General features: G+C 40.2%; 2 protein-coding genes across 2 annotated transcripts in view; both read right to left on the bottom strand.

Annotated features, from left to right (window-relative positions):
• The window catches only part of LOC113607273 (uncharacterized), a 253,782-nt gene that overhangs the window by 94,002 nt on the left and 146,699 nt on the right, over nt 1–13,081 (bottom strand). The window contains 1 exon segment of the mRNA XM_027082476.1: nt 4,850–4,976. Coding sequence (XP_026938277.1) covers nt 4,850–4,976 — 127 coding nt within the window.
• LOC113607274 (translation initiation factor IF-2-like) overlaps nt 1–13,081 on the bottom strand; it is a 32,448-nt gene that overhangs the window by 18,870 nt on the left and 497 nt on the right. The gene's annotated exons all lie outside the window — the stretch shown is intronic.

Below are 13,081 nucleotides of genomic sequence, written 5' to 3'. Positions count from 1 at the left end.
ACAATAACAGTTGGAGGTTTATGCCCAACTTTCAATAATGGATAGAGCAACTATACAGAAGATCAAGGAAATAGAATATTTGATCTACACCATAAATCATTTAGGCGTAATAGTCATATACAGAACAGAGTATACTTTCCAACAATAACAGAGTATACTTTCTTCTCAAGTGTATATGGAACATTCTCCAGGCTAGACCATGTGTTAGTCCATAAAACAAACTTCCACAAATTTAAAAGTATGGAAGTAATACAAAATATGTTCTTTGACCACAATGAAATGAAATTAGAAATCAATAATAAGGGAAATTGGAGAAACTCACAAATATGTGGAAATTAAATAACAAACTCCTAAATAACTCATGGGTCCAAGAAGAAATCAAAAGAAAAATCAGAAAATACCTTGATATAAATGAAAATGAAGACAAAATATGCCAAAAGTTATGAAGACAGGTAAAGCAGTGCTCAGAGGGAAATTTATAGCTGCAAATACCTGTATTAATAAAGAAGAAAAATCTGAAATCAACAACTGGATCTGCAATGACACAGGGAAAAAAAGAGCAAAACTAAATCTAAAACAAGCACAAGGAAGGAAACAATACAGATTAGAGTAGGAGTTAGTAGAGGCACAATGGAGAACAGAAATATTGAGGAACAGAAATAGAGACTAGAGAAAAAACAGAAAATAAAAGAAACCAAATGCTGGTTCTTAGGGAAAAGCAACAGAATTGACAGACCTTTAGCTGGTTTGACCAAGTGAAAGAAGAGGACTCATTACCAGAATCAGAAATGAAAGAAGGGGTATTACTTCTCACTTTGCAGAAATAAAAAGGATTATAAGAGAATATTGAACAACTGTACACCAACGGTTAGATGACTTAGATAAAATGGACAAATTCCTAGAAAGATGCAAACTATCAAAACTTACTCAAGAGAAATAGACAATCTGAATAGCTCTATAACAAGTAGAGATTGAATCAGTAATAACAAGACTACCTACAAAGAAAAGCCCACCCCCAATTGGCTTCACCCCTGAATTCTACCAAACATTGAAAAAAGAATTAATACCAATTCTTCACAAACTATTGAAGAAAATAGAAGATGAGGGAAGATTTCCCAAATTATTTTATGAGGCCAAAACCAGACAAAGACATTAAAAGAAAAGAAAATTACAGACCAATATCTCTTATGGATATGGATGCAAAAATCTTCAACAAAATACTAGCAAACCAAATTAAAAATATAATGAGAATTACACGTCTTGACCAAGTGAGATTTATCTCAGAAATGCAAGGATTGTTTAACATCTGAAGATCAATTAATGTAATATACCACATCAACAGAATAAAGAACAAAAGTTGCATGATTATCTCAATAGACAGGACAAGCATTTGACAAAAATCCAACACTCTCTTGTGACAAAAAAAACTTGACAAACTAGGAATATAGGAACTTTATTTACCCAATAAAGGGCATCTGTGAAAACCCCACAGCTAACATCATACTTAATGGTGAAGATGGGATGCTTTCCCCCTAAAATCAGGAAAAACAAGGATGTCCATTCTTGCCATTTTTATTCAAATGTACAGTACTGGAGGCTCTAATCAGGGCACTTAGGCAAGAAAAAAAAGACATCCAGATGGGAAAGGAAGAAGTAAAACTGTCTCTGCTTATAGATAACATGATCTGGTGTGTAGAAAATCCTAAGGAATCCATTAAAAAACTAGAACTAATAATGAGTTCAACAAGGTTGCAGGATACGAGATCAATATACAAAAGTTGATTGTATTTCTATTCACTTTTAATGACCAGTCTGAAAATGGAATTCAGGAGATAATTTCATTCACAATGCATCAAAAATTATATAAAGTACTTAGGAATGAATTTTTCAAAGGAAGTGAAAGCTTGTATTCTGAAAATGACAAAATGTTGTTGAAAGAAACAAAAGAAGACCTAAATAAATGGGGAAAAAGTCCTATGTTCATAGATCAGAAAACTCAACATTGTTAAGATGACAGTGCTCTCCAAACTCATGTACAGATTCAATAAAATCCTTATCAGAATCTCAATTGATATCTTTGTAGAAATTGACAACCTGATTCTAAAAGTCATATGGAATTGCAAGGGACTCAGAATAGCTAAGACACTCCTGAAAAAGAAGGGGAAAGTAGGAAGACTCCATTTTCTGATTTCAAACCTTACTACAAAGTAATGGTAAACAAGACAGTGTGGTACTAGTACAAGAATAGACATATATCAGTGGAATGCAGTTGACAGTCCAGGAATAAATCCATACATCTGTGATCAGCTTACTTTCAACAGGAGTGTCAAGACTATTCAAAGGGAAAAATAGTCTTTTCAACAAATGTTCTGGAGTTGCAGAGGACTTTACGTGATGCTGTGTGCAACCATCATGCTAGGGGCTCACAGAGTCATATCTGGCCCTGCTGGCTCCACTCAGAGAAGAGTGGGTGTGGCAGAGTTTATCCTGGGCACCGACTTGTGGGGCAGAGGGTGGCATGCTCCCCTATCAGGCTAATTCTTGACTACTCCACCAAATGTAGAGAAGAAGTGCTGGAAAGAGGCAAACCTCTCGCTGGGACTGCTGAAAGCTCCCGCACCAAGGTTACTGAACCCATGATATACGTTATAGGAAAGCTTAACTTTTCCTGCTTCAGCTATGCTTGAAGGATTTTAAGAGGAACCTGTAACAATCTCTGAAAGGATGTTGTCTCAAGTGCTACCTGACAACAAGCCATTGCTGGCGAAGAATTGATGTCTGTAAAGATAAGCAAATAGAGAAATTTCACCTATAAAAAAATTACCAGTTAAAAGAAAAGCATATGAATTTGGAAATGAATTTATAAAACATGAACAGGAGAAAATTTTGCAAAACTCCCAACTTTCCGTTTTTAATGAACGTCTAGAGGACATTGGAAATAATGTATGGAAATTAAAAACATGATCACTGAATCACAAATATTAATGAAGGCAATGAACAGCAGATGAGGTGAAACCAGAAAAGCAAAGCAGAAGATAAAACTGAGATATTCTCCCAGAACAGAGAGGAAAAGGATAAAATAATGAAAATAATGAGAGATTCTGGGGATAGAACCTGGGAATACAATCGGTAGAAAGAAACCCCAGAAGTTTGGAATAGAGCAGTTGCAGTGGAAGCAATAATTGACGAAAAGAAAGCTTTCCTAAGCTAAATACAGAGACCCAAGCGAGCCCCTCATATTGATCTGATGAATACAGGAATTATACTCTTTTTTTAAAAATAAAAAGTAGTATGAGATAGAGAAATGGAGAGAAGTGCCCAATTTCTCACCCCCATATGAAGGGCAGCTGAAGCCAGAGCCCTGACCTTTGACTTCCAGAGCAGTGTCCTCAGCATGCAGGCATGCTGAGGGACATGTGACATTGAGGTTTCAAAAATCTCTTATTCTACAATAAATATATCTACTAATTAATTCAAATGAGGCTCTGAAATAATAGGAACATATGATTATTAAGCTTGAATTTGTAAGAAGTTTCTAACTTCAAGAGCCAAAATCAGCCTTGAAGATTATTCCAGGAAAAATGCTACTCTCACCCATTACTGTCTCTTCCATGAGCCTCTAAACTATTCCATGACTTAATGAAGAGTTTATGTTAGAACTATCTTTTCCCATGAAAGGATTCTTTCAGCAGATGTCAAACACCATTTCATGACTTTGCTTTTTGTGAATTTAAGATTACAACTATATGTGGGGAAGATTAAAATCCACTGCATGATGCAGCATAAGCACAGACATTTGCTAATGGAAAACAATCATGGCTACTGGCTAATCTGAGTAGCCAACTCCCCCAGGACCAGCACCCAGTATGCACTGAGTCAGATTCAGAGGTCAGGACTCATGTCTGTATCAGAGCTGACTCCTCAGCACAGCATATGCCACACTCTAATGATCAGGGCCCAGCCACTATTCTCCCATATCATCTTTTGCTAATCTCACCTGCTTTCTACAGGTCTTTAGCTCCAATAGGATCAAACTACAGACATCCTTGAATGCCAGCCCTGTCCCTACTCCCCAAGTCTGGAAAAGTACATGTTTGGCAGGTGTAGCTATTTTGTTTTTTCAACCCTGTCTAAGGCTTTAACTCTTCTTTATCCTTTTTAAACACCAGATTTGGCCTCTTCCTTCAGCCAGCTGGATGCCTTTAAACCATAAGGTTGCCATCTAACATAATCTGCACCTGCTCAAGACCTGAGACCCAACATCTGTCCTTGCACCAGGAGCCTTGAGCATTTTCACTGTGTCCAGCCCTTCCTGGGTTAAGTTCAGGAAGGGTGGTAGCTGTGCATGAGGATACCCCATCCTGGCCCTCACTGGGTCGCAGTTTCCTTCTGGCACAAAAATCAGCCCTTTTATGGAGAAATATGTGATGTGATGCTGCTTGCCATAGTTTTGGGAAAGGGACTCAGGCTGCCATATAACTCAAGGAAGAGGCTTGTCCCCCCAGAAAGGAAAACACCCAGGTTTCATCACTAGATTAGACAACTCTCTCTCTGTAAGTTATACCCTATTACAAGTTTCACGGGATGGTCAGTAGTTCTGCTCAAAATAAATGAACGGAGCCAGGTTTAGGGATTCAGTAATGGAATCTTCCGGAAGCCAAGAATTCCCTTTATCAGAGTGTTAGGGACCTCTTCCTAATTGAAGGCGTTAAAGACAATGGTTTATTTCTCACATTCAAGCTACTTCTGCCAGACAAGTAAACACAGCTGTCAACAACATGCTCTCACGTCTTGTCCTTTTTGCCAGGACACCGGAGTGTGAAGGAAAAGAGAGAGGCATGTAACTCACCAATGTCAGGTATGGGCTCTGGCCAGCCCATGTGGTTCAGTCCTGTCGGGGCACTCTGGGAGAACGGATGGCTTCTTCTAGGGAGATTCAAAGACTCTGGAGAGGTAATGGTCATCTTCCTCCAGCACTGGGAGAGGAGGAAAGAGGCAAAGAGTAAATGAAGAAAAGAGATAACATGTTGTCATTGCCACATTATAATTTTTCTAATTGCACAGGACTTTGCCATGAGCAGAACATGCAGCCAAAATGCACACAGCTCTGGGAGGTGCCATTCATTTCAAAATCCATGGAAAAAAGAGAAGTTTCTCTTGTTGTCAGTAGTCTGCAACCTGTATGGTCATATGTGGCAACCATGGCAGAACAGGTTGTCATTCAACAATGTGAAATGAGGACTGACAGTAGGTCTCCAAACCCCCAAATTACACCAGCTGGTCAGCCACACAGCCTGACATTTCTCCAAAAGGAAGGCTTTGTTTTAGCTATATTCTTGCAGGGGTGCTTAATTAAAATGCAACCCATGAAGTCCCTGACACCTCATAATCATAAGACAGACTTTACCCTTCAGACAGTAAGGACCAGTGTTGCATGAGGTCTGGGGAGGGCAAGGATATTGTCCCTTTCTTTATCATTCCATTATCCAGAAATAAACTTGGCCCCTCCAGATTTTGTCTACTTTATAAAGTTATGAAATTTACTTAAAATTTTTGGTATGTATTCAAATAAATGTTCCATTTCCTTTTGTATTCCACACAAATTAAGTAAACAGTGCTTGGAAAATTCTTTTAGTGATTAATGGAAATGTAAATATACAAACAAGGATTAAGATGGGAGTATGATACCCCACTCCATCTCTTCCATTTGAATGCAACTAAAAACATAGGGCAGATGTATAAATCAGTTACCTAAGGGCTCTGAAATAAATGGTAGCAGGTGGGTTGGAGAAGGAAGCCAGTATTTGAAGTTACACCAATCCTATAGTGAGTTACCTTTTTTGTGGTCCCTACAGTATCGTCTGGCCTGAACTCAATAGCAGCTTAAAACTGGGTATGGACCAAAAGTACTCCAAAAAGCCTTCTCTGGTCTGAAGAGAGGGGAAAGGGACCCCAAGTGTATGAGCAAATTGGTGAAATCGTCTATGTTGTCATTTAGTTCCACCCTAGACTCCCAGGAAATCCCATTATAGTATGGCAGTGATGGCCAGGCAGGCACCTAAAACTCTGAGGGAGGGGGAACATCCCTATTTCTTTTTTCCTGTCTCTGTCCTCCTGCCCCTTGGCTCCAGAGGCAGACATAGTTGCAGGAAGTATATGCCAGAGTGGGAAAACGAAAGCCTAGCTTTCTAGCAAAATGTCCAGGAAGAGGGGGACTCCTGGAAGCCAAGAAGTGTCTGGAAGAATGCAGAAAGGAAAGAGATCAAGAAAATGACACCATAACGTTGTTTATGACCACTGGACTTACCCCCAAACTGTGCTTGGGTGGATCTGACCCTAAACAGAATACTAAAGTCTTTGAGAACCAAATTATGGAGTAGACCATTTTACAGGTCTCAGACTGGCCACTGAGTGGTGATCTACATTATCCAAGTAGCACTGAAAACACCTTGAAAACATGAACCGACATAAGAAACATAGCCCTTGAAGGCCAGTAAGAACTTATACCCTAAACTGTCAGCTGCCTGAAAAACTTAACTATTATTCTCCATAGAAACTAAATAAGGCTCATAACGTAATATTCAAAATTTCCAAGATATAACCCAAAATTATTTGATATACAGAGAACTATGAAAATCTCCATAACTTATAAGGGAAAGACAACAGATCCCAGCACCAACATGATACAGTGCTAGAATTATAAAAGATTTTAAAGAAGCTCATATAATTGTGCTCTAAGAAGTAAGTGTGAACACTCTTGCAATGAATGGAAAATAACAGCAGGGGAATAGATACAAAATAGAATGGAAACATTAGGACTGAAAAATATAGCTACAATTGAAAATTTATATGGATGGCTCTTGAGGGCATTATGCTAAGTGAAATAAGTCAGACAAGAAAGAGAAAGACTGTATGATCTTACTTGTATGTGAAATCTTTTTTTTTTTTTTTTTTTTTTGCGGTATGCAGGCCTCTCACTGTTGTGACCTCTCCCATTGTGGAGCACAGGCTCCAGATGTGCAGGCTCAGCGGCCATGGCTCACAGGCCTAGCCGCTCCGAGGCATTTGGGATCTTCCCAGACTGGGGCACAAACCCGTGTCCCCTGCATTGGCAGGTGGACTCTCAACCACTGCGCCACCAGGGAAGCCTTGTATGTGAAATCTTAAAAAAGAAAAGCCAAGCTAATAGAGACAGAGAACAGATTGGTACTTGCCAAAGGCAGGGAGTAGGGGGTAGGTAAAATGGGTGAAGGCAGCCAAAAGACACAAACTTCCAGTTATAAAATAAGTCATGGGGATGTAAGGTGCATCAGGGCAACTATAGTTAATACTGCATTGCATAACAGAAATAAAGGGAGGAATTGACAATAATACAATAATATTAGGGGACTTTAATACCCCACTTACATCAATGGACAGATTATCAAACAGAAAACCAGTAAGGAAACAGTGACATTAAATGACACATTAGACCAGCTGGACTTAATAGCTACCTACAGGACATTCCATCCAAAAACAATACACATTCTTTTCACATGCACATGGAATGTTCTCTAGAATAGATCATACGATAGTCCACCAAACAAGTCTCAACACATTTAAGAGGATAAAAAATATACAAAGTATCTTTTCAGATCACAATGGTATGAAACTAGAAATCTATTACAGGAAGTAAAACACAAACACATAGAGACTAAACAACATGCTACTAAAAACCCAATGAGTCAACCAAGAAATCAAAGAGGAGACTGGAAAATACCCTGAAACAGGGCCTTCCCTGGTAGTCCAGTGGTTAAGACTTTGCCTTCCAATGCAGGGGGTGCTAGTTCTATCCCTGGCCAGGGAGCTAAGATCCCACATGACTTTCAGCCATAAAAACCAAAACATAAAGCATAAGCAATATTGTAAGAAACAATAAAGACTTTAGAACTGGTCCACATCAAAAAAAAAAAAAAAAAAAAAAGAAAAGAAAAAGAAAATACTCTGAGACAAATGAAAATAAAAACACAACTTTCCAAAATCTATGGGATGCAGCAAAAACAGTTCTAAGAGGAAAGTTTATAGTGATACAGGCCTACCTCAATATATAAGAAAAATCTCAAATAAACAACCTAACCCACCATCTAAAGGAATTAGAAAAATAAGAACAAACAAAACCCAAAGTCAGCAGAAGAACAGAAATAATAAAGATCAGAGTAGATATAAACAAAATAGAGAGCCCCCCCAAAAAATAAACCCACAACAGAAAAGACCAATGAAACCAAGAGCTGTATTTTTAAAAGATAAAGAAAATTGATAATCCTTTAGTCAGGCTTATTAGGAAGAAAAGAGAGAGGACCCAAATAAACAAAATTAGAAATGAAAGAGGACAATTTACAACCGGTATCACAGAAATACAAACAATCACAAGAGAATACTGTGAACAATTACATACCAACAAACTGGGCAACCTAGAAGAAACGGATAAATTCCTAGAAACATATAATCTTCTAAGACTGAATCAGGAAGAAACAGATAATCTGAACAGACTGGTTACTAGTATTGAAATTGAATTGGTAATCAAAAAACTCCCAACATACAGAAGTCCAAAACCAGATGGCTTCACAGGGGAATTCTACCAAACATTTAAAGAAAATGGAATACTTATCCCCAAACTATTCCAAAAAATTGAAGAGGAGAAAACACTCCCAAACTTGTTCTATGAGGCCAGCATTACCCTGATACCAAAACCAGACAAAGACACTACAAAAAATGGAAATTGCAGGCCAATTTCTCTGATGAATATAGATGCAAAAATCCTTAACAAAATATTAGCAAACCAATTCAAAAATGCATTAAAAAGGATCATAAACCATGATCAAGTGGGTTTTTATCCCAGGGAGGCACGGATGGTCCAACATCTGCAAATAAATCTATGTGATACACCACATTAACAAAATGAAGGATAAGGGGATTGATCAAGATGGCAGAGTAGGAGGACATGGAACTCATCTATCCCCATGAACACATCAAAAATAAATCTACATGTGGAACAATTACCACTGAAAGCTAACTGGAAATTGGCAGAAAGACTCCTGTACAACCAAGGCTATAAGAATGAACAAAATGAAGGATAAAAGTCACATGATCTCTCAATAGATGCAGAAAAAGCATTTGACAAAATTCAGTATCCATTCACAATAAAAACTCTTATCAAAGTTGGTATAGAGGGAAATTTCTCAAGATACTAAAGGCCATTTATAACAAACCCACCTAACATCATACTCAATGGGGAAAACTAGAAAGCTTTTCTTTCTAGATCACGAAGAAGACAAGGATGCCCACTGTCACCATTTCTATTTAACACAGTATTGGAAGTCCTAGCCATAGCAGTCAGTCAAGAAAGAAAAAGTCATCCAAATTGGACGGGAAGAAGTAAAACTATCATATTTGCAGATGACATGATACTATATATAGAAAACCTTAAAGTCTTCACCAAAAAACTTTTAGAATAAATGAATTCAATAAAGTTGCAGGATATAAGATTAATATACAGAAATCTGTTGCTTTTCTATTCACTAATAATTAACTATGAAAAAGAGAAGCAAGAAAACAATCCCATTTACAATCGCATCAAGAAGAATAAAATGTGTAAGAATAAATTTAACCAAGGAGGAGAAAGACATATACTTTGAAAACTATAAGACATTGATAAAAGAAACTGGAGATGATATAAATAAATGGAAAGGCATCCTATATTCATGAATTAGAAGTACTATTGTTAAAATATCGGTACTACCCAAAGCAGTCTACAGATTTAATGCAATGCCTATCAAAATACCCATAACATTTTTCAAAGAACAAGAACAAATAAATAATCCTAAAATTTGTATGGAACCACAGAAGATCCCGAATAGCCAAAGCAATCTTGAGAAAAAAGAACAAAGCTGGAGGTGTCATGCTCTCTGACTTCATACGATACTACAAAGCTATAGTAATCAAAGCAGAATGGTATTGGCACAAAAACAGGTACATGGATCAATGGAACATCATAGAGAGCCCAGAAATAAACCCATGCAATATGGTCAATTAATCTATGACAAAGGAGTTAAGAATATACAATGGGGAAATAGTCTCTTCAATAAGTAGTGCTGGGAAAACTGGACAGTTGCATGTAAAAGAATGAGATTAAAAGATTTCTTCACACCATAAAAAAAAAAAACCCTCAAAATGGATTAAAGACCTAAATGTAAGATCAGAAAGTATAAAATTCCTAGAAGAAAACATAGGCAGTATAATATTTGACATAGGCCTTAGCAATATTTTTTTGGATTTGTCTCCTTAGGCAAGGGAAACAAAAGCAAAAATAAACAAATCGGACCTAATCAAACTTAAAAGCTTTTGCACAGTGAAGGAAACCGTCAATAAAATGAAAAGGCAACCTACTGAATGGGAAAAGATATTTGCAAATAATGTCTGATAAGCAGTTAATATCCAAAATATATAAACAGTTCATACAACTCTATACCAAAAAAAGCTAAACAACCCAATAAAAAAAAAGGGCAGAGGACCTGAATAGGCATTTTCCCAAAGACGACATACAGATGGCCAGCAGGCACATGAAAATACAACATCAACTAATTGTCAGGGAATGTAATTCAAAACCACAATGACCTCCTACACTGTTCGTGGGAATGTAAATTGGTGCAGCCACTATGGAGAACAGTACGGAGGTTCCTTAAAAAACTAAAAATAGAGCTACCATATGATCCAGCAGTCCCACTCCTGGGCATATATTCAGAGAAAAACCATAATTCAAAAGGATACATGCGGGCTTCCCTGGTGGCGCAGTGGTTGAGAGTCCGCCTGCCGATGCAGGGGACACGGGTTCGTGCCTCGGTCCGGGAAGATCCCACATGCCGCGGAGTGGCTAGGCCCATGAGCCATGGCCGCGGAGCCTGTGCTCCACAATGGGAGAGGCCACAACAGTGAGAGGCCCGCATACCACACACACACACACAAAAAAGGATACATGCACCCCAATATTCAATACAGCACTATTTACAATATCCAGGACATGGAAGCAACCTAAATGTCCATCAAAGGAGGAATGGATAAAGCAGATGTGGGAGATTGGGGAAGATGGTGGAAGAGTAAAACGCAGAGATCGTCTTCCTCCCCACAGATACATCAGAAATACATCTACATGTGGAACAACTCCTACAGAACACCTACTGAACGCTGGCAGAAGACCTCAGACCTGCCAAAAGGCAAGAAACTCCCCACGTACCTGGGTAGGGCAAAAGAAAAAAGAGTAAACAGAGACAAAAGGATAGGGACGGGACCTGCACCAGTGGGAGGGAGCTGTGAAGGAGGAAAGGTTTCCACACACTAGGAGCCCCTTAGCGGGCAGAGACTGCGGGTAGCGGAGGGGGAAGCTTCGGAGCCGCGGAGGAGAGCACGGCCACAGGGGTGCGGAGAGCAAAGCGGAGAGATTCCCGCACAGAGGATCGGTGCCGACCGACACTGATCAGCCCGAGAGGCTTGTCTGCTCACCAGCCGGGGCGGGCGGGGCTGGGAGCTGAGTCTCGGGCTTCGGTCAGAGCGCCGGGAGAGGACTGGGGTTGGCGGCGTGAACACAGCCTGCAGGGGGTTAGTGCACCATGGCTAGCCGGGAGGGAGTCCGGGAAAAAGTCTGGAGCTGCCGAAGAGGCAAGAGACTTTTTCTTCGTTGTTTCCTGGTGCGCGAGGAGAGGGGATTAAAAGCGCTGCTTAAAAGAGCTCCAGAGACGGACATGAGCCACGGCCATCAGCGCGGACCCCAGAGACGGGCATGAGGCGCTAAGGCTGCTGCCGCCACCAAGAAGCCTGTGTGCGAGCACAGGTTACTATCCACAGCCCCCTTCCGGGGAGCCTGTGCAGCTCGCCACTGCCAGGGTCCCGGGATCCAGGTACATCTTCCCCGGGAGAACGCACGGCGCACCTCAGGCTGGTGCAACGTCACGCTGGCCTCTGCCGCCGCAGGCTCACCCTACATCCGTACCCCTCCCTCCCCCCAGCCTGAGTGAGCCAGAGCCCCCGAGTCAGCTGCTCCTTTAACCCCGTCCTGTCTGAGCGAAGAACAGACGCCCTCCGGCGACCTACACGCAGAGGCGGGGCCAAATCCAAACCTGAGCCCCGGGAGTTGTGCGAACAAAGAAGAGAAAGGGAAATCTCTCCCAGCAGCCTCAGAAGCAGCGGATTAAAGCTCCGCAATCAACTTGATGTACCCTGCATCTGTGGAATACATGAATAGACAAGGAATCATCCCAAATTGAGGAGGTGGACTTTGAGAGCAAGATTTATTATTTTTTCCCCTTTTCCTCTTTTTGTAAGTGTGTATGTGTATGCTTCTGTGTGAGATTTTGTCTGTATAGCTTTGCTTTCACCATTTGTCCTAGGGTTCTATTTGTCCGTTTTTTTTTTCTTTTTAAAAAAATTTTTTTCTTAATAATTATTTTTTATTTTAATAACTTTATTTTATTTTATTGTATCCTCTTTCTCTCTTTCCTTCCTTCCTCCCTCCCTCCCTCTCTTTCTTTCTTTCTACTTTTTCTCCCTTTTATTCTGAGCCGTGTGGATGAAAGGCTCTTGGTGCTGCAGCCAGGAGTCAGTGCTGTGCGTCTGAGGTGGGAGAGCCAACTTCAGGACACTGGTCCACAAGAGACCTCCCAGCTCCACGTAATATCAAACGGCGAAAATCTCCCAGAGATCTCCATCTCAACATGAGCACCCAGCTTCACTCAACGACCAGGAAGCTCCAATGCTGGACATCCTATGCCAAACAACTAGCAAGACAGGAACACAACCCCACCTATTAGCAGAGAGCTGCCTAAAATCATAATAAGTCCACAGACACCCCAAAACACACCACCAGACGTGGACCTGCCCACCAGAAAGACAAGATCCAGCCTCATCCATCAGAACACAGGCACTAGTCCCCACCACCAGGAAGCCTACACAACCCACTGAACCAACCTTAGCCACTGGAGACAGACACCAAAAACAACAGGAATTACGAACCTGCAACCTGCAAAAAGGAGACCCCAAACACAGTAAGATA

This window comes from Aethalodelphis obliquidens, unplaced genomic scaffold (assembly GCF_003676395.1).
Source record: "Aethalodelphis obliquidens isolate GAN/ISIS:26980383/991018 unplaced genomic scaffold, ASM367639v1 scaffold47, whole genome shotgun sequence".
NCBI lineage: Eukaryota > Metazoa > Chordata > Mammalia > Artiodactyla > Delphinidae > Aethalodelphis > Aethalodelphis obliquidens.
This window is presented reverse-complemented; position numbering and strand designations above follow the sequence as displayed.